Raw genomic sequence first — 24,354 nt, 5'->3', positions numbered from 1 at the left:
TCCCCCGTGCCCAGCCAGCTCCCCCCACCTCCGGCCCCGCCTCTGCCCCAGCGCTGCCCACTTCCCAGCATGATCTTCCTCCCATTCCTTCCATAATACCTCTGACTTCACAGGCTCTGTGACATCACAGCCATGGCCTGTGTCCCTGTCAGGCTCACTAGAGAGTTCTTTGGTCAGGCCTGCAGGCAGAGTGTGGTCATGTGGGATAGCAGGAAGCTCTAGGGCAATCCCAGTGGACTGGACTGTGCCAGGGAGAGAAGCAAAAGGGACTTAGGAGATTGCCTTCCAGGAACTTCCCTCGCCATTTCATCCTTAGAGCTACAAAGCAGCTCCTGCTCACAGTCAGGATGCACATTCGTAGTATTCTCCAGGGTGGGGTCAAGCTCGGTGTTAGAATGCCTGAGGCAGGGAGTTGGGCGGTAGCACAGAGGGTTAAGTGCATGTGGCACGAAGTGCAGGGACCAGCACATGGATCCTGGTTCTAGCCCCCAGCTCCCCACCTGCAGGGGAGTCGCTTCACAGGCGGTGAAGCCGGTCTTCGGGTGTCTCTCTCTCCCTTCACTGTCTTCCCCACTGTCTCTCTCTCTGTCGCACCCAACAACATCATCAACAACAATAATAACCACCACAATAATAATGCTCTGGTGTCATTCTCTCTTTCATGAAAATCATGTTAAAAAAAAAAGGAAGGAAAGAAGGGAAGAAAAGAGGGAAGAAAGAAGGAAGAGACAAAGAGAGGAAGGAAGGGATGAAGAGAGGAAGGAAGAAATAAGTGCTGGGCTAGAGAAAGCTGTCACTGGGTAGGGCATATGACTTGCCAAGCACACAGCCCAGATCCAAACCCTGGTGTCACAATGGAGGTACCATGATGCCAGAGGAAGCTCAGCTGCTGTGGTTATCAGTCCCTCTCTGTGTCTCTCTATCTAAATATAAAACAGTGCTTGCAAACATGCAAGCTTAAGGCCCCAGTGCCACACACACACACAAAAAAAAGAGTAAATAAAAATGCAATAGTATTCTTATCTGCTTTCTATATATGAGGAAGCTGAGGATCTCGAGAGAAATGATTCTCCCCTCCTTGAGATCACAGCAGGAGGCAACAGAGCAGGAGACAGATTGTGGTACAAAGTGTGCTGCCACCAGGCTTTCTGGAGCTTTGCTGCTTCATGGTTGTCTCTTCCAACAGACTCTTCTCCTTCCCCCTCCCCTTTCCTTTTTCCAGACAGAGGGTAAATGGCAAAGACAGAGCAAAAGAAAGACAACACTGCATTGATCCACAGCTCACAAAGACTGCTGAGTGTGGTGTCTGCATGTGGCAACAAAAAGTAGAAACCTGGGTTGTGGTGTGAGGTCAAGTGTGAGCTCCACAAGGGGGACTTGGGGGACTTAGCTCCTGGCCACTTCAGCCTTTTTTTTTTTTTTTTTTTTTGAGAAGTATCTGGAAGCCTCATTCCTCCACACAGCCTATCTCAAAAGGAGGGCTTGAACGAACATTCAAGCCCTGGTGGAGAAGTGAGTATGACCGTGGCTTGGAATTTGCCTAGGACTCAGGTTCAACAAAATAAGGGAGAAGGGGCAGGGGCTAGCATGGTGATGATGCAAAAGACTTTCAGAAGCGGGGCCAGGTGGTGATGCACCTGGTTGAGTCCATGTGTTACCATGTGCAAGGACCCAGGTTTGAGCCCCTGGTCTTCACCCGCAGGCAGAAAGCTTTACAAGTGGTAAAGCAGTGTTGCAGGTGTCTTTCTGTATCTCTCCCTATCATCCTCTCCCTCTAGATTTCTGGCCACCTCTATCCAATAAATAGATAAAAATTTAAAAAGAAAAGACTTTTATGACTAAGGCTCTGAGGTCCCAGCTTCAATACCTAGTAACATCATAAGTCAGGGCTGAGCAGTACTCTGGTAGTGACAATAACAACAAGGAGAGGAAGAGGAAGGAGAAGAGGAGGAGGGACAGGGACTATGAGATAGCTCAGCTGGTAGAGTGAGAGCTCACCTTAGCAGGAATGAGGCCCTAGATTCAAACCCTAGTACCATATGGGAGCATCATGGACTGTGGACAGCTCCACAGATGATGGAGCAGTGCCGTGTTGTTTCTCCCCCCTCCTCTCTGTAGCAGAAAAAAAAAAAGTAGCCTGGGGAGAAATTGGATCATGCATGTGTCAGGTCTTATTGGAAAGAAAGGAAGGAAGAAAGAAAGAAAGGGAAAAGGGAGAAAGAAAAGAAAGAAAGAAAGAAAGAAAGAAAGGGAAAAGGGAGAAAGAAAAGGAAGAAAGAAAGAAAGAAAGAAAGAAAGAAAGAAAGAAAGAGAGAAAGAAAGAGAGAAAGAGGAGGATGGTAAGGAGGGAGGGAAGGATAGAAGGGGAAAAGAAAAGAAAAGAAAAGAAAAGAAAGAAAGAAAGAAAGAAAGAAAGAAAGAAAGAAAGAAAGAATCAGGGAGGGAAAGAAAGGGGCAGGAGGGAAGAAGTGATATAAAGAAGGAGGGAGAAAAGGAAGAATGGACCAGGAGATGGGTCTGCCATAAGAGCACACACTTGCCCATGTTCAGGAGGAGAGTTCCAGCCTGGCACCGTGTGGAAGCACCATGAATGGCAACAGAGAGATAGGAGCACTGTGTATGGCGTCAGAGGGAAGTTTCATTAAAGATGAAGCTGAGCTGTGATATCTTTCCATCTCTCTGTCTCTTCCTCTCTGTCTCCTTGTAACTGAATGGGAATAAGAGTCTACCAAGATCAGTGGAGTTGTGGGTATCCAAGACCTGGGTTACATAAAAAGAGAAAGAAGGAAAGAGAGAGAGAGAGAGAGAGAGAGAGAAGGAGAAAGGGAAAAGAGAAAGGATGGAAGAAAGAAAGAAGGAAGAGAAGAAAGAAGGAGGAAGGTAAGGTGAGAGAGAAAGAGAGAGAGAAAGGAAGGGAGGAAGGAAAGAAGGAAGAAAAGAAGGAAGAAGGAAGAAGGAAGGAAGGAGGACAGGGCAAGAGTCACAGTAGGAAATGTAAGGGAAGGTGCATGCCGAGAGAGAGAGAGAGAGAGAGAGAGAGAGAGAGAGAGAGAGAGAGAGAGAGAAAGAGAGGAACAAGACACGGCAGTTCCATCAGCAGTCCAGGAAGGGGACAACAGAGACCTTCAGGTCCATGCAGAAGTCCTCTCTGTATCCTCACCCTTCCCACCCCACCTCTGCCCTCCCTGCTGATGGAGCTGAAGCACCCTCTTCTCTCACCTGGCACACGCAGACACAGAGGGAAAGAGCCCAGAAGCTCCTTGTCTGAGCTCCTTGCTTGGTGTCACAGCTGAGTCTTCCCAGAAGGACCCGCGTGGCTGAAAGGTGGGTGACGCCACAGAGTGAGCTGGAGAACCTGCAGCCTCAGTGAGCAGCCTGTTGGTGCCCTTGGTGACACACACCTGCAGGCAGCCCTGGGCTGTGGCTGAGTGTCCCCCTTCCAGGAGCTGGGGTGGTTGGGGGCAGGATAGACTTGAGGGGACAGGGGACTTACCTCCAAAAACGCAGAATCAGAGAGAAGTAATTAGATCTAGGAGGATGGAGTGTGGGTGGGATGGACAGACGTGAGATTTTAGACAGGGCTCAGTCAGTGGTATACCTGGTTAAGCAAACATGTTACCATTCAAGGGGATCCAGGTTCAAGTTCTGGTCCCCACCTGCAGGGGGAAACTTCACTAGCAGTGAAGCAAGTCTGCGGGTGTCTCTGTCTCTTTCTGTCTTATCAATAAAGATTTAAAAATATTAGAGAGAGACAGAGATTTCAGAGACACTTGTACTCTTCCAACCAAGCTAGCTCCCTGCACACTGAACAATGCTTCAGACATGTGGCCAGGACAATGGTGATCCCATAAAGAGGGAATGTTCTGAACTAGACGTGTATCCTCCTTGCAAATCACCCCCTCCCCCCAACCCCCGCTCGCACATATGCTATGAGACAAGTTCCTACAGAGTCTGGTTTGTAGATACCTTCTCAAGTCTACTACCTGGGGACCCAAGTAGGATGATGATGTGACCAAGAGTGGCACAGAAAGTCATTTATTGTGAAGGAAAAAGGAGTTAACAGTGTAGGGCTCACCTCTGCCTTATACTCGTTGACTAAGAACTGATGCTTGGGAAGAGGAAAAATAAAGTCACTAATCTCCTCCTTACTAATTTCAAGGAGGAGTCTCTGGTTTTATCCAGAGGTGAACATGGGAAGGAAGGGGGTGCTGAAGGGGAGTGTCTCCCAGAGGCAGACTGGAGTGGAGAGAACTGGGTTATACTGACCACAAAGTCCAGCCGTCCCTCCCTCATGCCTTGAGCTGGGAAGAAGGTATCCTTACAGGATGCCAGGAATCGCTTTCATTCTTTTCCTTTCATAAAAAAGTAGACTATGAAGAAAGGCAGAGAGACTCAAAAGAAGTGCTAATTCCAGTGCCCTCAGCCAGTCAGAACAGAAGGTTTGGCTATTGTGGGGACCAATGAGGTTCTGGCACATGGAGAGAAGGTGTCCTCTGGGATTCTTCTAAATGTTGCAGCTTCATCAGGCTGGGATGCTAAACCCCAGAGAAAGAGGGGCTGGTTCTTCGTCTCCTTCTTCTCTTCTTCTTTTTTTAACGTATTTTTCCCAAAGATCCAAGTAAAGTATTCTTTTGTTCTCCCTTCCTACCTTTCTTTGTTTCTTTCTTTCTATTTACTAATTTATTTTTTGCCTCCAGGGTTATTGTTGGGGCTCAGTGCCTGCACTATGAATTCACTGCTCCTGGAGGCCATTTTTCCCATTTTGTTGCCCTTGTTGTTGTTGTGCTTGTTGTTTTTGTTGTTATTGTTGTGGTAGTTGTCGTTGTTGTTGGATAGGACAGAGAGAAATGGAGAGAGGAGGAGAAGCCAAGAGAGGTGGAAAGATAGACACCTGCAGACCTGCTTCACTGCTTGCAAAGCAACCTCCTACAGGTGGGGAGCAGGGAGCTTGGCTCGAACAGGAATCCTTACACTGGCCCTTTTCACTTTGCATGTGCGCTTAACCCGCTGTGCTACCGCCCAACTCCCCCTAGTAATTTATTTTTTTTACCAGAGCACTGCTTAGCTCTAGTTTAGGTGGCCTGAGGGACTGAACATGGGGCTTTGGAGCCTCAAGCTTGAGAATCTCTCTACATGACCATTATGTTATCTATTCCTCACCAGAGGTGCTGGTTCTTGACCTGTAGGAAACTAAGCCAGAATATCAGAGGAGAAAGTGAGTGGGGAATCACTGAGAATGTGAAATACCACAGGGGTGAAGAAGTGGTGAGGAGGAAAGCCAGGCTGGGGAGTGGGGAAGGGAGAAGAGCTAACACCTGTGTGACATCCATCTGCGGCTAACAGGTGGGACAGCTTGCCCCTCCCCCCTCCTTGGTCGACAAGCACCTGGCCCTCCCGCTGAAGAGGACATCCAGGCAAAGAGAAGTGGGAGCACTCCCACCGAGTCCCATGCGTCGTCCTCCTCCTGGAACCCAAGGGCAAGGGCCCTGGAGGTCAGCCCCCAGCACCTGCTGTGTGCAGCTCTGGCCAGCCTCTCCCCACCCCCACCCCCTCCAGGACTGGCTTTATGGGTCTGAGCCTTTCCCTCAGTCCCTCCACCTGGCTCTGCTTATCAGCACATCTGAACCCCCCACCTCTGCCTTATCGCTCCCTCCATCTCCTTAGACTGGAAGTCCCCAGGCTTCAGGGGCCATTACCACCCCACCTCCAGCACACAAAAGCCTCCCACAAGGTGACCCCTCCTTTGTCCCCACTGGCATCTCCCAGAGCCCGGTCCTCTTGACTCAAGCATCACCACTTCCTTGTCTGTCCCCTTTCACATGGGTGTCCTTTTAAAAAATATTTTTTATTTATTAATGAAAAAGATAAGAGGAGGAGAAGGAAAAACCAGACGTTATTCCGGTATATATGTTGCTGGGGATTGAACTTGGGACCTCATGCTTGAGAATACAGTGACTTATCCACTGCACCATCTCCCAGACCACCAGATGTCCTTTTCCAAAGGTCATTTCATCCATATTTTGGTCTCTACGTAGGGAAACACTAACTTCATCCTACAAGGAGGAAGGTAAGAAAGGAGAGGAGGAAAAGGAGGAGAAGGAAGGGGGAGAAGGAAGTGGAGGAGGAGAAAAAGGAGGAAGGGAGGTCCCTGCACCTCCACCCCAGTCTCCCATCTTTACAGGGAGAAGGTCCAAGAAGAGCAACAAGTTCTGACAGATGATTCAGAAGCTAAGATTCCCCATGTTTATTTAGTGGGAGGTGGCACTGAGGTCTTGAACATCTGGGGCGTGCATGATTTTGTAGCTCCTAAGTGGATTTTTTTAAATTTTTCCTCTTTATTCTAGAGATAGAATGAGACAGAGAAAAAAGAGATATAGATAGACAGATATAGATAGATAGATAGATAGATAGATAGATAGATAGATAGATAGATAGACAGCTAGAGTTCATAAGATCTTGCCCTGGTGCTATGACACGCCCATGTGGCGCTGGACTCAAACCTGGACCTTGTGTGTGACAAGAGACATACCCAGTCAGGTGAGCCAACTTTCAGCTAAGTGTTCCCACCCAGAAGCCACTTCTAGCTTGTCACCACATAGTTGGGGCTCTGTCTTTTCATGCAGCAAAGAAAGTGAGACACTCCCTGCCCCCCACCCTGTTTTCATCCCCTTTTCAGTCTGTGTAACTCCAACTCTAATGTGCCTGAAGCTCCTTGCAAATCACCAGGAAACTAAAACAGGAACTGTCAGGGAATTGAATGATGTCAAGTGTCTTATCTGCTGATTTACTCCTACTGCCAGGGCTCAGTCTCAGAAAAGGTTCCAGACATGGTCTTGGGAGTGCTCTGTCCCCTCCACATCTGTTCAGGCACTGAGGATCAGGTCCCTCCTGTGGAAATGCAGGAACCCCCCCCCTTTTTTTTTTATTTTGGTTGGGGGAAGGACCTTTCTCTGAGCAGGAAGGAGAAGTGTTGAGAGCTGGAGGGGGAAAAGGAACCACAGGGTTTTTCCCAGGGGACTGGTGAGCCTGGGAGCAACTTGTAAAGCAGAGTTATGAGTTATGAGGTTGACAACTGAGGTGACCACAGCTTAGAGAAGCAGCCCCAGGGTGGGGGTGTAGTGGGTGGCAGTGGGGAGCTCCCAAGTCCACAGCTGAGTGGTTCTGAAGAGCAGAGTGTGCTTCCCAAACTGGATCTGACAGCTTGGAAGATAGCTGGAAACTCAACTCACTGATCTCTGCTAAGGGCTGAGCCCAGAACCTAGCTGAGCATGGGGTGCAGGAGACTCCCCTTTCTTGCCCACTGTGTCTCTGAGCATCAGACCCCAGAAGCACCTCTCTCCACTGCAGGTAAAGGTCCTGCTGTCCCCTGGTGCACAGGCAGCCAAACACTCCCTGCGACCACAAGCTGTGACACAGGTCACACCAGGAGACTTTCTCAGCCCCAGCCATAAACAGGCCCCGCCTCCTCCTCCCAGGTGGCTCCTGAGCCCTGGACCTGTTCCTTCCACTGTATTCCCAGTAGCTGCCAGGGCCCAGGAGGTGGAGAAGCCATGGGGGCTCTCCCACCCAGAGCCAAGGGGCCCTGGGCCCAGCTGCAGAGGCTGCTGAGAACCTGGCTGGCCCGAGAGCAGGACTGGGACCAGCGCCTGGACGAGGCTCACATGCTGCAACAGAAGAGGTAGGCAGCCCCCTCTAAATCCCACACCCACGCAACCAGTGCTAGGCATAAAGACCCTACCCCCACCCCCGCACTGGCCTCTGCATGGCGGTGGCATATTGGTGGCAGGAGAGCTCGAATGCAGATAATCAGGTAGGTGCAGAACAGACACTCAGCTTCTGACTTGCTAGCTTGCAGGAAGGGGATGCAGGTGGACAGGAAAGGTACCAGAGAAAAGAAACTGGGACCTATAAGGGTGGTGGGGAGCCAGCAGGCCAGGCTGGTGGGGAGCAGGAAGAGAGGGGAGATGCAGGGTTTTAGAAGACTGGGGTGCGGTAGACAGAGTGAAGCACTGCTCCATCAGGGAGAAAGGAAGATGAATTCATAGGAGAGAGAGAAAAGCCTTGATTCTGTTCAACTACCTCCTCTACTTTATTGTGGATTTATTTCACAAGCAAGAGAGAGACTGAGAGAAGCCAGAGTATTTCTTCCACGTCTGCAGTGCAGGGAATGGAGCCCAGAGCCTCACACATGCAAGTCCTAGGCTCTACCCACTGTGATACCTTCCTGGACACCCATTTACATTTTACTGTGAATCTGTTGTGTATCAGGTGGTAGGTGTCCAGGATACAACCAGTGAGAGCAGCTTCTAGAAGGTGTCCCTGGACCTGCCTAAGGTGGGGGATGGGCTAACACCTGGGCAGGCTTCAGAAGGAGCCCCGAGGAGCACCCTGGGCAAGAGGATATGAGAGAGACTTGTCTTCAGTCAGAGATCTGCTTGGAGTCTGGGAAGCTGGGAGATAGAGCTTGGCAGAACTCAAAAAAATTCAACCTGAGAAGGCTCCCCAGGCATACCTTTCTTGCTCTAGGAGTTCTCAGTGAGTGTTGACTGAGATGATCTGTGCTTGCACCCAGCACTGAGCTCTGGGAATGTTGTCTCCAGCTCTGAGTGCAGCCTGAGCCCACATCTGCTAGGACAAGGCTCTCTGCTGGCTCTCCACCCCTGCCCCAGGCTCTGGGTTGGAACCTTTGACCTTCTCATAGCCCTCTCCTTTGTCTGGACTCCAGAATGGGATAACTACAGTGTCCCAGCAAGAGCCATGGCTGAGTTGCTGTCCCCTGGAGCACAGTAGGGGAGCAAAAAACCAGTAGGATGGAGAGTTTCATGATTCTTGGGGTAACCTAGAACTTCAGGGTTCTTCTGAGACTCCTTCACTAAATAGGAGGGACATTCTACTTTGAGAGAGAGGAAAAAAAAACAACTTTTTGTTTTGTTAATAGAGACAGAAATTGAGAGGAGAAGGAGAGGGAGAGAGACACCTGGTTCACCATTCATGAAGCTTCCGCTTTGCAGGTGGGGACCAGGGGCTTGAATCTGGGTTCTCACGCACGGTAACTGGGCACTCTATTATGTGAGCCACAATCTGGTCCAAAAACCTTTCTAAAAATATTTGTTTATTCATTTATTTTTATGAGAGGCTAAGAGAGAGCAAAACGCCATTCTGCTTTGGCATGAAGAGGTGACTGGCGGGTTATACATTCGAGTCCTGTGTTGACTTATCTTCCTCTACACAAACTTTGTTTTTTTCCACCCTCTTCTCATCGTCCTCTTCCTCCTCCTTCTTCTTTTGAGTGTGTGATGCCTGAGTTCTTCTGCATGGACAGTTTCATCACTCCCTGGCCATGTGAAGAAATTTAGTTTAGTTTAGTTTAGTTTTATTTACAGAGATTTTTTTCAGGTAGCCTGAGAGATAGCTCACTAGGTAGGAATAAGCCTTGTCATGTGTGTCACAGGTTCAAGTCCTGGAACCACTTATAAATGTCAGAGTTGAAATCACTAATAAAAGAAACAAGTGAAAAAGAAGTGTCAGAGTGCTGGAAAGAGCTCTGGTACTGGGGTGTTTCTCTGTGTGTGTGTGTGTCCTTCTAGCTCAAGTAAAAAAGAAAACTGGGGGGGGGGTGGATGGTCAGGCAATGATGAGATTGTGTATGCTGCAGGCTTCATCACCACCACCACTAATAACAACAACATCAATAATAATAACTATCAATAACTTCTTCCTGTAGTTTATGGAACCACTGGAAGACTGGGGGTCAACATGGGAACTATTGGTTAGTTTGTTGCTCTGCTTTCTCCCTTCATGATTCTCAGGCCCACAGATCCAGAGTCCAATTTCTGAACCCACACATACTTACCCAACAGGGTCACTTTTATCTCTTGTTTGGCTCATCCAGGTGGGGAGAAAGGGAGCTTAAGGGCAGAGGAGTGATGGCAGAGATATCTCAGTGACTTCTGCCTGCCCCTAGCCCTTTTCAGACACAAGACTGTGTATCTAAATAGCCTGGAGGTCTGAGAGACAGGCACAGAGCTGTTCTCTGGTCCTTTTAGTCTCTCAAACTGCTCATGGCTATGGAAAGCTGGTTTAGCGGTGAAAACATTGGCCTGGTAGCACAGGAGGAATTGACTTCAAAACTAGGGAGAAATTGACCATCAATATGGGGAGAAATTGACCTGGGAGAAGGTAAGAAGTTGACCTACAAGTTGGAGAGAAATTGACTTCAAAGCTGTGGAGAAACTGATCTGAGAACAAAAAGGAATTTCTAATCTAGAGATAAAGAGTAGGAAAGCCTTCAAGGGAGGGGATGGGATATGGAACTCTGGTGGTGAGGATCCTGTTGTATTATACCCCTCTTATCTGGTTTTGTTGATATTTTTTTATTTTATAAATATTTTTTTAAAAAGGAAATTTCTAGACTGCCCCAATTTCAAGGTCCCATGTTCAGCTGGGAAGCAATTATAGAAGCCAGATCTTTCACCTTCTATACCCCATAATAACCCTGGGTCCATGCTTCTAGAGGGTTAAAGACTAGGAAAGCATGGGAGTCTGGTGGTAGCGCAGCGGGTTAAACACACGTGGCTCCAAGCGCAAGGACCAGTGTAAGGATCCCGGTTCAAACTCCAGTCTCCCCACCTGCAGGGGAGTCCCTTCACAGGCAGTGAAGCAGGTCTGTAGGTTTCTATCTTTCTCTCCCCCCTCTGTCTTCCCCTCCTCTCTCCATTTCTCTCCATCCTATCTAACAGTTATGACATTAACAATGATAACTACAACAACAATAAAAAAAACAAGGGCAACAAAAGGGAAAATAAATAAATATATTTAAAAAGACTAGGAAAGCTTCCAGTGGGTTGATGGTGGTGGTGGTGGATAGAATACAGAACTCTGGTGGTGGGAATTGTATGGAATTGTGCCCCTCTTATCCTATGGTCTTGTCAGTGTTTCCATTTTATAAGTAAAAATTAAAAAATAAATTAAAAAAAGGAAATTTCCCATCTCCTCTCTGCTCAGGTAGTTGAGGTTCCTGAAATATTCATGAAGCTTAAATGTATTCACCCTGGGGTAGGGCAGTAGCTCAGTGGATTAAGTGCACATGGGACCAAGCTCAAGGACCGGAATAAGGATCCCGGTTCAAGCCCCTGGCTCCCCACCTGCAGGAGAGTCACTTCACAGGTGGTGAAGCAGGACTGCGGGAGTCTATCTTTCTCTCCCCCTCTCTGTCTTCCCCTCCTCTCTCCATTTCTCTCTGTCCTATCTAACAATGAGGACATCAGTAACAACAACAATAACTACAACAACAATAAAACAAGAGCAACCAAAAAGGGGGGGGACAAATAATAAAAAATAAATAAAATGTATTCACCCAGGACCGAAGATCTATCCCAGGGTCCTCAGGACCCCCCATTCCCTGGAATGTGACACCACTCCTCTTTCAGAGGCTCTCAGGACATCCATCCTATGATGGTGAGATGGGAAGCCATGAAAAAGCCTCTTGCTGTGGTCTGATCTTTAGCCTGAGTCCAGGACACAACTCTTCCCCTGTGTCTTTGTACACTATGGGTGCCTTCCATGGGTGTCTTATCTTCAGTGTGTGCGTGGGTAGGGGATATCCTCACTGGCTCTCTGCCGTCTGCCTTCTGCCCTAGGATTCGTGAATGTCCACTGCTCCGGGCAGCCAAGGAAAATGATCTGTGTGTCCTGAAGAAACTTCTGCTGGACCGAACCTGTGACTTCCGTCAAAGAGGTAGATCTGAGTTCACTGGGATGAAGATGGAGGTAGGAGGAACAGCTCCCTGTTCCAGCCCTAGCATTCCTGCACAGGGTCTCCAGAGTGTCTGCAAAAGGGGCTGGAAGCCCCTTCCTTGCTCAGGGAACTGATGTGCCTGTCCAATCCCTCTGCCCAGGTGCCCTGGGGGAAACGGCTCTGCACATTGCCGCCCTCTATGACAACCTGGAGGCTGCCATGGTGCTGATGGAGGCCACCCCAGAGCTGGTGAAGGAGGCCACCCTGGGTGAGCCATTTCTAGGTGAGAACCCAGCATAGACATTCAAGGTGGAAACAGATAGGAGAGCATCTGATGGCATCTCTGAAGATGGAGCTCTGGTGGATGGGCTGAGTGAGAGTGATGGAACCTTCTTCAGGCAGAAGAACTTGAGGTGGACCTGACTTGAAGCTTCCCTGACTTCCCAATATCCTTTATACTTTCTTTAAATAAATAAATTTATTTATTTATTTATTATTGAATAGAGACAGAGAGAAATTAAGAAGGAAGGGGAGATAGAGAGGGAAAGAGTCAGAGACATACCTGCAGCCCTGCTTTACCACTCATGAAGCTTTCTCCCTGCAGGTGGGAACAAGGGACTTGAACCTGGCTCCTTGCACATTGTAATGTGTGTGCTCAGCCAGGTATGCCACCACCACCTGGCCCCTATACTTCTTTTTCAGCTCCTCTCATGTTCATTGACTGGACTGTAGTTGATTTAATTCTCCCCTGAGGACACTGGGATGGTTACACACACCCCTTCTCCCAAGAGTCAAGGGGTACAGAGGAAGTAGAGGACACACACCCCTCCTCAGCCCACCTCCCAGGGCTAACTGCCCTTTACCCCTGCCTATGCAGTTGAGCCCAGAAAAGAAATCTAGGCAAGGAAGAATCAGGAGTGTTCTGCATGTGAGGGGAATATTGTATTCCCAAAATAACTTGGGTGATGGACGATCTCTCTGGGCCAGGTCAGACTGCCCTGCACATAGCCGTCGTGAACCAGAATGTGAACCTGGTGCGGGCCCTGCTCGCCCGAGGGGCCAGCGTCTCTGCCAGGGCCACGGGCACCGCCTTCCGCCGCAGCCCCCGGAACCTCATCTACTTTGGTGAGAGCCAGGCCTGGGGCTTAGAGAAAGGGCAGGGGTCCTGAGGGGGTGCTGGGGCTCAGTCCTTTGAGGGCTGAAGGCCAAGGTCCAGTTATCCTTCTCTGGCCCTTTGTACTGTTTCTGTATGTCGGCCTCTTTTTTTTATTTATTTTATTGTTTTCTTTGTTTATTTATTAGATAGAGACATAAATTGAGAGGGCATGGGGAGATAGAGAGGAAGAGAGAAACACAAGCAACACTACTTCATCACTCAAAAAGCTTTCCCCCTGCAGGTGGGGACTGGGGGCTTAAAGCAATCAGGTTCTTACACATTGTAACAGCGCTCAACCAGGTGTGCCACCACCTAGATCTCTGATTCTTTTTTTTTTTTTTAATGATTTTTAAAAACTTTTAATGTATGAGAGAGATACAGAGATAAACAGCAGAGTCCTACTCAGCTCTGCTTTATGGTGATGCTGGGAATTGAACCTGGGACCTTGGAGCCTTAGGCATGAAGGTCTTGTGAAGAACTATGATGCTGTCTCCCCAGCCCTCTGCCTCTGGTTCTGTTGGCAAGTGCCTCTAAGCCCAGAGCTGAGATGTGGGAGGAGAAGGCAATGAGTGGGGAAGGAGGGGGGCGGGCACCCACCATCCTGAGTTCTCCCACCATCACAGAGCCTCTGTGTCCCCAGGGGAGCACCCCTTGTCCTTTGCGGCCTGCGTGGGCAACGAGGAGATCGTGAGGCTGCTCATCGAGCACGGAGCTGACATCTGGGCCCAGGACTCTCTGGGTAAGAACTGGGTCGGCCTCTCTGCCCACCCCCGACCTTGCCCCCAGACAGGGAGCTCAGCTTGGCAGCCAAGTGACACTGTGTGCACTACCCCTTCCCCAGGGAACACTGTGCTGCACATCCTCATCCTCCAGCCCAACAAGACTTTTGCCTGCCAGATGTACAACCTGCTGCTGAGCTACGATGGGCTGGGGGACGGCCTGCGATCCCTGGACCAGATGCCCAACCTCCAGGGCCTGACCCCCTTCAAGCTGGCCGGCGTGGAGGGCAACACGGTGGTGAGGGGCAGCCCTACTCTGTGCTCTCCAGAGAGTGACTCTGATTCCTCCTCTTCCTTCTCCTCTTCCTCCTTCTCCTCCTCTTCCTCCTTTTCTTCCCCCTGGCACCTCTGTCCCTTCAAGGAACTAGCTGTGAAGGATCTTCCCCATAATGAGGTTCTATGAGCTGATATAAATAAAATCCCTTCTTCTCTGCTCTTGTCACCCACAGCCCTTTTCTTTCTTTAAGACTTTTCTAAAAAAAAAAAATGTTATCTTTATTATTTATTTATTGGATAGAGACAGCCAGAAATCCAGAGAGAGACTCCTCCCCGAGCTCCCTCCAAAGTGTAGTGGTCTCTCAATTTCTGCTGTACCACTGGAACTCTCAGCCTCAGCACTTGACTCGGAAAGCTTTGAGACACTTTCTTTAGAAATGTCTCTCCTCTCCCCTTTGGCCCAAAGTTCTGCTTCCTTTGTTCATTCTCTCTTTTTCTTTGGGTCTTTTATAGTAGGAAGGAAAGGTACCCAGAAAAAGAGGCTCTTTCTGTGAACAGAGGCTGGCTAACACCTAAATATCCAGCAGTGGCTAGGGGTGAATACCATGCCTTTTTGCTGGTGCTGTTCTTTGTTATTTTAATTTATATCATTTTGTTTTATCTTTTATTAGTGATTTAATGCTGTTTTATAAAAGTGTAAGATAATAGGGGTATCCTTCCATAAACTTACCACCACCACCAGAGTTCTGTGTCCCATCCATTAGAAACTACCATAGTCCTTCCAAAGTCACAGATAAGGACTCACTCTGTAAATATACATGATATACATGTATACATATATATATATATATATATATATATATATATATATATATATATATATATACAGAATTCAGAGACCTCTGGTCATCTCCCCCTATTATTTACCCCATCTGCTTGTGAAGCAACCCCTCCCCCCCACAGGTGGGGAGCCAGGGGCTTGAACCAGGATCCTTGAGTATGGACCAATGTTGTTAAAATTTCGTGGGCTCTTGCCGGGCCAGCTAGCTTCACGGTGGTGAACAGAGACGCGGAGACAACGGCTGGGCAGGGAAGCTGTATTTCTTTATTCAGGAACAACGATTCACAAACTAAGACAAACTAATCACCAAACAGAACTCTGCTGTCTCTTTGCGGTGGCGCAAGCACTCTTTCTTTTACATTGGCTTGTTCTAGCCCTCCCCCTCCAAGAGAATTGGATGAGTCCTGTTAATTTCGCGGGCCTGCTTGGCCCCGCCCCAAGGGACCCTGGGAGAGGGTTCCGGAGTCCGAGAGTTCCTGAGTTCCCCAGTGACAGAGTTCCTGAGTTCCGGAGTTCGAGAGTGCAAGAGTGCGAGAGTTTCTGAGTTCGAGAGTAAGGGAGAGGGTTCTTGAGTTCGAGAGAAAAAGAAAGAGTGCTTGCGCCGCCGCAAAGAGACAGCCGAGTTCTGTTTGGTGATTAGTTTGTCTTAGTTTGTGAATCGTTGTTCCTGAATAAAGAAATACAGCTGCCCTGCCCAGCCGTTGTCTCCGCGTCTCTGTTACCCGCCGTGAAGCTAGCTGGAGCCATCCCGAAATTTTAACAACAGACCAAAATTCTTTTTAGGATATAGAAGGTGGGAGTTATGGCTTCTGTAATTGCTTTTCCTCTGAACAAGGGTGTTGACAGGTGGATTTATACCCCTAGCCTGTTTATATCATTCCTTTGTGGGGCAGGGCTCTGGAGAGGTGAAGTTCCAGGACACATTGGTGAGATCATCTGTTCAGGGAAGTCAGGATGGAATCATAGTAGCATCCATAACTTGGTGGCTGAAATGCAGTACGCTGGAAAGCAGGACAAAATGTTTAATAAACAGGAACCGTAAATTAGGACTAGAGCAGATGAAAGTAGGAAATAGGAAATCCTACTTTCCGTTTTAGGTATATTCCTAGCAGCCTATATCTTAGTATTCTTTGCTTGATAGCTAACATGGGGGGTGGGATTAGAAATTAGAAAAATTGTCTAGGAAGATGGTATCAGATCTGAGAATAGAACAAGGAAGCATGACTAGGGCAGAGAGTTTCTTATAAACTTGAAGAAAATATATAAATGCAATTAACTGTTTGCCACATCAGCCTAACCCAAGACCCATATCTGTGATATGCATGATGCTGTTCTCTTTCACCCGCTGCTCACCCTGACCTTCAGACTCACTGCTGTCTCTCCTAGATGTTTCAGCACCTAATGCAGAGCCGGAAGCACATCCAGTGGACCTACGGGCCCCTGACGTCCACCCTCTATGACCTCACTGAGATCGACTCCTGGGGAGAGGAGGTTTCCTTTCTGGAACTTGTGGTCTCCTCCAAGAAACGGGAGGTATGGACCTCAGGGGGAGTCAGGGATTATCAGGTATCCGCATGGAGTCTGTTCATCTGCTTAGATCTGGGATGGATATACTTCCATGTCTGATAACAAGAGGAAGGAAATTTGGATGAAAAATTCATTCAACATTCTCCTTTTGCTTTTTTTTGCCTCCAGGGTTATTTCTGGGGCTTTGTGCCTGCATTATGAATCCACTGCTCCTGGAGGCTATTTTTTTCCCCTTTTGTTTACCTTGTTATTATTGTTGTTGTTTTTATTGCTGTCATTGTTGTTGGATAGGACACAGAGAGAAATCAAGAGGAGGAGAAGACAGAGAGTGAGAGAAAAAGATAAACACCTGTAGACCTGCTTCACTGCTTGTAAAGTGACTCCCCTGCAGGGGCTCAAACTGGAATCCTTACACCGGCCCTTGCACTTTGCTCAATCTGCTCTTAACCCACTGCGCTACTGCCAGACTCCCCAAGCTGCAGATTTTATTTTTAATTTTTTTGTAGGCTGGCGAGACAGCATAATGGTTCTGCAAAAATACTTTCATTTCTGAGCCTCCTAGGTCCCAAGTGCCACAACAAGCCAGAGATGATTAGTGTTCTGAGAAATCAAGAGAGGAGGGGGAAACAGAGAGGGGGAGAGAAAGATAGGCACCTACAGACCTGCTTCATTGCTTGTGAAACAACCCTCCCCCTGCAGGTGGGGAGCCAGGGGCTCAAACCGGGATCCTTGAGCTGGTCCTTGGGCTTTATGCATGTTGCACTTAACCCGCTATGCTACTGCCCAGCCCCATTTCTCTTTTTTTAAAAAAGATTTTTTTAATTTGTTTTCTAATGAGAGAGATACAGAGAAAAAGATACACACCCAGTGAAACCAGAACACTGCTCAGCTCTGGCACATGGTGGTGTTAGGGATGGAATTTAAACCTCAGAGCCTCAAGGCATGAAGATTTTCTTACATAGCCCCTCTCCCTTTTTCTTTTCTTTTTTTTTTTTTTGAGTATTTTTTTAATATTTATTTATTTTCCCTTTTGTTGCCCTTGTTTTTTATTGTTGTAGTTATTATTGTTGCTACTGATGTCATCATTGTTGGATTGGGCAGAGAAATGGAGAGAGGAGGGGAAGACAGAGAGGGGGAGAGAAAGACAGACACCCGCAGACCTGCTTCACTGCCTGTGAAGTGACTTCCCTGCAGGTGGGGAGCTGGGGGGCTTGAACCAGAATCCTAATGCTGGTCTTTGGTCTTAGCGCCACATGCGCTTAACCCGCTGCGCTACCACTGGACTCCCCCTCTCCCTTCTTCTGACTGCATTCCTCCTCCACTTAATTCCAGTCCCTACATTACCATTCATTCTTTTTTATTAGTGATTTCATATTGATTTATAAAATTATAAGATAATAGGAGTTTAATTTCATACTGTTTCTAACATCAAAGTTCTGTGTCCCTGCCACTGTAAACTGCAGTAGTTCTCCTAAAGTCACAGATATGGACTGATGCTATCACATCTATATTTTTTGCCCAGTTTTTCCAATGGTTCTGCCTTCACTTCCCTTCTAAGTCATACCTATGCCGATCATAACTTCTGGGTGTTCTTGCTTTTTTTTTCTCTTCAGATAAAAGAAACAGTGCCTGGCTTCCTCTGGTGTTTTCCAGGTTTGCTTCTCTTTCAGTGATGGCATAAAAACAAGGTTCCTGGTGACTGATCCTTTGGGTGCTGGTGGAATTGGGATTCAGAACCTCTGATCATCTTCTACTGTCATTTTCCTCTCTGGGAACATGGACCAAAATTCTTTTGGGGGTGCAGGATGTGGGAGTTCTGGCTTCCATAAATGCTTCTCTGCTCTTGCATTCTTTCAAAAGGAATAGTTTTCCACAAGGAAGATACTTCTGGTGATCTCTCCTTTCATACATTCACCCACAACCTATTCATGCACTTACTCATTCACTCTGTTGGGCACCTGCTATATTTCATATGCTATCCATCAAGTTAAACATGTAGAAATAAATAAAATACAGTTCCTGGCATAGTCCTCCATTTGTAGTTCCTGTTCCCCAGAGTTGCAAGACAATGCAATGTGTACCATCCCAGGAATCTGTACTATGCATGGTGACTTCAAAATTGAGGTTGGGTTAGCTTGTCTTGGCTGGTCCAGAGAAGAAGGACCTGAGATAAACCTTTAAGCGAGCATTGGTAAGATGAAAGAGAATAGAAATTTTGAGCTGGGTGAGGGTGCACATGTTACAAATGCTTAAGAACCTGGGTTCGATCCCCTGTCTCCACCTGCAGGGGAAAGCTTTGCAAATGCTCCAGGTCTTCCTCTTTCTTCTTCACTATCTCCCTCTACCCTCTCTGTTTCCAGCTGTCTCTATCCAATAAACAAAGATTATTAATTAATTAATTAATTAACTAAAAATAAAACCCCAAAATTTCTAGAGGACCAAAGACCACAGTCAGACAGCACTGACTTGAATACTGTGAAGGCAAGAAAAATGTGTTGAAGGGTGTGGCAGAGAAGGGAGAATGCAGGTTTGGGTGGGGGTGCACCCGGTTAAATGCACACATTAACATGAACAAGGACCTGGGTTCAAGTCCCCGGTCCCCACTTGCAGGGGGAAAGCTTCAAGATTGGTTGAGCAGGTCAGCAAGTATCTTCCTGTCTCTCACCTCCTTATTTCCCTCTCTCTTCTAAATTTCTCTCTGTCCTATAAATTAAAATAAATACAGTTAGAAAACAAATTATTGGAGTTGGGCAGTAGTGCAGCGGGATAAGTGCACATGATGTGAAGCGCAAGAACCAGCGTAAGGATCCCGGTTCTAGCCTGCCCCCCTGCTCCCCACCTGTGGGGTGGGGGTCATTTCACAGCCAGTGAAGCAGGTCTGCAAGTGTCTATCTCCTCTCCCCCTCTCCCCTCTCTGTCTTCCCATCCTCTCTCCATTTCTTTCTGTTCTATCTAACAACAATGACATCAATAACAACAATAATAACTACAAAAACAATAAAAAAACAACAAGGGCAACAAGAGAGAAAATTTAAAAAAAAACTTATTAAGACATAACAAAAAATAACAGAGAGAGGACACTTATGGCTTTGAGGAACCTCCGCAGACATTCCCTGTCACATTGGTCACACTGAGCTCCACTCTCCCTCCCTGGCAGGCTCGCCAGATCCTGGAACAGACCCCAGTGAAGCAGCTGGTGAGCTTCAAGTGGAAGAAGTATGGGCGTCCTTACTTCTGCATCTTGGGTGCCTTGTATGTGCTCTACATGATTTGCTTCACCATGTGCTGCGTCTACCGCCCCCTCAAGTTCCGCACCAGCAACCGCACCAACTCCAGAGATAACACTATCTTCCAGCAGAAATTGCTGCAGGTGATGCTCAGGGGAATGGGCCTAAGGGATGCTTGGACTAGAGAGCAGAGTGATACCACGCAGGAAAGACACTGCTTCTGGGCTCGAGCATTTGCAGCATTCCAGTCAGCAGGATAGAAATTTGAACTGAGATAAAGGGATCTAGAGAGGGCTGACTGAGGCCAAGCGTGCGTCTTCAGGAAAAATATGCTTCTTTCTCACTGACTGAAAGAATGCTGGCACCACAGATGTAAAGTTCCCTATAATTTACAAAGATATCTTTTGTAATGTGAATCTAGATGAAATCATTGCTATTCTAAAGAGAGGATATTTGTAATTCAAGTCTGTTTTTCAGTATAATTCTAGCCTGTTAGGGCAACACAGACAATCTCTCTGGCCTGTATTCGCTTCTGTGTACTGTCAATAGGAATGCATTGACAATATTGTGTCAGCTGTCTGCCCACCTGCCAGGTCTCTTACACAAGGAAGTTCAGATTCACAGCAGGTAGAAATAAATAATTTCTGAGGTACCTTGTGGTTTTGCCATTCTGTAGTTGCTTTTAGAGACCTGCCATGGAAATGATGACTGGCAAGGAGATGTGGTTTGGAGAAGATGGAAGAGTCCACTATGAGGTTGATCAAACCCTTCTTTGTGTGTGTCAGATTGGGTACACCTTAGAGAGTTCTTATAACCATATGAAGTCAGTGGGTACAACAGCCTTAGGCTGGCTTCTTCTTCATAGGTAGCTCAAAGATTTATCACAGTGACCATTTCAAAGCAATTGAAAGGAGTGGCAGGCATGTGGACAGAAAAGCAAAAAGCAGAGAAAGAAGACTATTATTAGCCATAAAAGAAATAGATGACTGGAGACATCTGGTCTACTTTTACCAGATGAGCCATTCACAGGAATAACTAGACCTGGGCCAGGAAGAAGGGTGATTGAACTCAGAAAAAGAACACAAAGTGCCTGTATTGTCAAGGAGCAAGATGGCTGAGTCAATTCAGAGCAGAGAGAGTGGAAGACAGGGAAATAATAGGGCAAAATACTTTCACTAAATCCCAAAGTGGGTCAAGACAAGCCAGGCTCTTGTGTTTCTCAATAGATACCTAGTGAACACATCTTCAGGATGTTACACACTCTTACTCATACTCTATGCTTTGCTGCTTAGAAAAACAAAGTTGAGTATTGGGGTGTGTTGGTGGAGGGGTGCCTGGCTAGAAGTGGGCACTAGTATGTTCCATGTAGCCCCAACCTAGGCTTGTATCCCCCCTAGCGTGGAGACCTGACAGGGGAAAGAACATTTTGAAGATGACCAAGTAAACTATGGGAATGACTAGACATGAAAAAACTAATAGTTGGGAGTTCACTGGGTGTGGTTGGACTTTTCCAATGTCCCTGGCTCTATTTCTTTAAATTTGCTCTTTCTTAACCTTCCTTTGTATCCAACGTACTTGGAGGCTTTCTGGATTTGGAATGCAGATAGCATTATGATCTGAGAGGTGTTGAGGAATTGGCTGCCTCCTAGATTTTGCTTTCATTTTGTGGCAGGATTTATAATGTACAGATTTGGCCCTCTAATACAGATAGTCTAAATTACATTGAAAATATCCTCTCCTCTTGCATCAGGATGAGGTAGAGCTTACTAGTAATTAAATTCACCTACCCATCGTTATTTATATTTTATTTCTTCCTTTATTGTCTCTTTAGCATATTTACCTCTTTGTTTTTTCATTTAGACAAAAGTCACTTTGACCCAAATAGAAGATTCTTACCTTTCAAATATATATTTTTTTTCTTGTAAGGGAAGGTGGCTAAGAGAGAGAAGAATGCTGCTATAAGGGGCCTGAGTAGTTAATAACATCAGTGGAAGGTTCCTGTTTTTTGAAATATTAACTCCTAGAAGCTTGGATCTGAGTTTATGAACTGTGCTCCACTTAGTCAGTTGGAAGTTAGTTTGAGTGCCCAAGTTTAACACTTCTTTCACAATGTACTAGGCTTCTTAAAGGAAAAGGAGATTCTCCCTCTTTTTTTCTACCTTTATTTTTATTTATAAAATGGAAATATTGACAAGACCATAGAATAAGAGGGGGACAATTCCACACAATTCCCACCACCAGAACTCCTTTACCCTCATTTTTAATTAGTTGAAAGTCTTAGATAAATTAAAAGACTTGACTTGATGGATGCAACTGTTGACATATTAGTCCATAGAGTATTTTCTTATATAAATGATAACTTTGGTATCCAGTGACATTAACCATTAATGAATATAGAAAGATGTGACTCTCAGTCACTGCTGGATTTTTTTTTTTTTTCTGTAGAGCTTCTAGATTCAGGACCAGTTGTGGTAATCTGTGGGAGCAGTCCAGAAGAGCCACTGTCTTAGGACAGCAGAGACAAAGAGAAAAGATTACTTACTTATATGAGCTGCCACAGACTACACAAATCAGAGATGAGAATAGAGTTAGTTCACTTCTCTCTAGTTCTGAAAACAACTCCATAGATTTCTTTATTCTTTTTTTTTTAATTTTTGTTTTTGTTTTTATTTAAGAAAGGATTAATTAACAAAACCATAAGGTAGGAGGGGTACAACTCCACACAATTCCCACCACCCAATCTCCATAACCCACCCCCTCCCCTGATAGCTTTCCCATTCTCTATCCCTCTGGGAGCATGGACCCAGGGTCCTTGTGGGTTGCAGAAGTTAGAAGGTCTGGCTTCTGTAATTGCTTCCCCACTGAACATAGGCGTTGACTGCTCAGTCCATACTCCCAGTCTGCCTCTCTCTTTCCCTAGTAGGGTGTGTCTCTGGGGAAGCTGAGCTCCAGGACACATTGGTGGGGTCTTCAACCCAGGGAAGCCTGGCCAGCATCCTGGTGGCATCTGGAACCTGGTGATTGAAAAGAGAGTTAACATACGAAGCCAAACAAATTGTTGAACAATCATGGACCCAAAGCTTGGAATAGTGGAGAGGAAGTGGTAGGGAGGTACTCACTGCAAACTCTAGTGTACTTCTGCTTTCAGGCATATATTTTGCAGTAGTTTATGGATACGTGTGAACATAAGCTCTCTCTCACAGAAACTGGTGTATATCTAGGTTATGGGACTTTGTTAGAAAGTGAACCACCTGAGATGAAATTAGAGTGTACTATAAAAGGAAAGGTCTCACCCGAGTAATGAAGCTGAAGGGTTGTCATTCCACACGTGAAGTCTCTGGACACAGTCTGAGGTGAAGCATGTTGAGGTGGTTAGGTTGTGATCGGTGGATGCAATATTATTTGGTATGGATTGGGATACGCATACGGGAAAGTGGGCCCTATCCAAGGGTTCCAGGACTGGGGGAAGTAGGGGCTCTATAGTGGAGATGTGAGGTTCCTGCTGTCTTAGGGTTCAAAAAGACAATCGATAGTTAATGTTATCATCACATTATTTGTTAATTGGGTTAACTTTGAAAAGTCCTTTTGTTAGGGTTTGCTGTACAGTACCCAGTATCTTGTATATAGCTGTGCTATTGGATGCTTCTGATCTACTTGGTCTAGGCTTTTGAGAGAGCCCGCATATCAAATACACAGCCTATATATTTAAAAGATTCAGTTTGTGTTTTAAAAAACTTTGAGACATACAATTGATTTTCCCCCTCTCATATTAATTAACTACTGATTTATATGTCTACATTTTGCTAGGAGTGTACATAAACACCATTCCCACCACCAAAAGACTGTGACCCATCCCTCCCGCCCACTCCCACCCCCCACTGGCCCAGGAAGCTGCATGTCTACCCCTCACCACTGGGCTTTTACCTTGGTGCCCTAGATTTCTTTATTCTTATTCAACCATAAAGACTAATTTTCTTCCAGAGTTTTCCATAACTGTCTGAACTAGAGTCAGTTTTCTCTCTCTCTTTCTTTCTTTCTTTCTTTCTTTTTTTTTTTACCAGAGCACTGATCAATTCTGGCTTATGGTGGTGTGGGGAATTGAACCTGGGACTTGAAAACCTCAGGCATGAAAGTCTCTTTGCATTACCATTATGTTATACCCCCACTCTGGAGTCCGTTTTCATCTCCATTCAGTGTCCACCTGGTTTAGACCCAGTAACCTACACTATAGTACTAGTTCTCTCAGACTTCTAAGTGAGTAGAAAGATCAATGATTATAATGAAGTTAGGAGACCTAGCTCCCAAACCAAGTAGCTGTTTGACTTTAGATATATCCTATTTCTTGATAGATCAGTGTGGTTTTTTTGTTGTTGTTGTTTTTAAGTAAATCCATAGCTATACCACCACAACTAACAAGCCAAAATGCATGTAGTTAAGGCCATAGAGTTGGCATTTTAAAGAAACTTTCTGTAAGTGATTTTAACATTATGTCAGGGCTAAGAGTGACCATCTTCCAACTTTGAGATCTACTCAGCTCTAGCTTTTCAGTCTAAAGTGAATCAGTCTGGTCATTCAGACTCTCAACGCATTAACTATTCAGCAAGAGGGGATGACCTCTCACCAACAGATTTCCTTTTTGTCTTGAAGATTTCTTCAGTCTTCCCTTTTGTTCCTAAAAACATCTCACTAATTCATTCACTGAACAGTTAAACATTGAACACCCAATAGAGTTTCAACATTGTTCTCAGTGTTGGAAATTCATCATGGTCAGAGCAAAACATGGATGCTTTTACTAGCATTAATTAAGTAGATATTTCATTAGAAACAGTAGCAGTTACAATTCATGCTCTTTTATGTTTTCATTTAAAAAG

The 24,354-nt window shown here is 46.3% G+C and overlaps 1 protein-coding gene across 1 annotated transcript in view; it reads left to right on the top strand.

The window, feature by feature from the left end:
• Positions 1–7,544: 7,544 nt before the first annotated feature.
• TRPV5 (transient receptor potential cation channel subfamily V member 5) overlaps positions 7,545–24,354 on the top strand; it is a 35,841-nt gene continuing 19,031 nt past the window's right edge. The window contains exons 1-8 of the mRNA XM_007522349.3: positions 7,545–7,678; positions 11,640–11,737; positions 11,898–12,020; positions 12,725–12,862; positions 13,534–13,632; positions 13,735–13,910; positions 16,116–16,262; positions 19,414–19,626. Of these exons, the coding sequence (XP_007522411.1) occupies positions 7,551–7,678; positions 11,640–11,737; positions 11,898–12,020; positions 12,725–12,862; positions 13,534–13,632; positions 13,735–13,910; positions 16,116–16,262; positions 19,414–19,626 (1,122 nt within the window). The 5' untranslated portion in view covers positions 7,545–7,550. The remainder of the gene's footprint in view (positions 7,679–11,639; positions 11,738–11,897; positions 12,021–12,724; positions 12,863–13,533; positions 13,633–13,734; positions 13,911–16,115; positions 16,263–19,413; positions 19,627–24,354) is intronic.

This window comes from Erinaceus europaeus, chromosome 8 (genome assembly GCF_950295315.1).
Source record: "Erinaceus europaeus chromosome 8, mEriEur2.1, whole genome shotgun sequence".
Lineage (NCBI taxonomy): Eukaryota > Metazoa > Chordata > Mammalia > Eulipotyphla > Erinaceidae > Erinaceus > Erinaceus europaeus.
The sequence above is the reverse complement of the archived record's forward strand: the minus strand, read 5'-3'. Positions and strand labels throughout refer to the sequence as shown.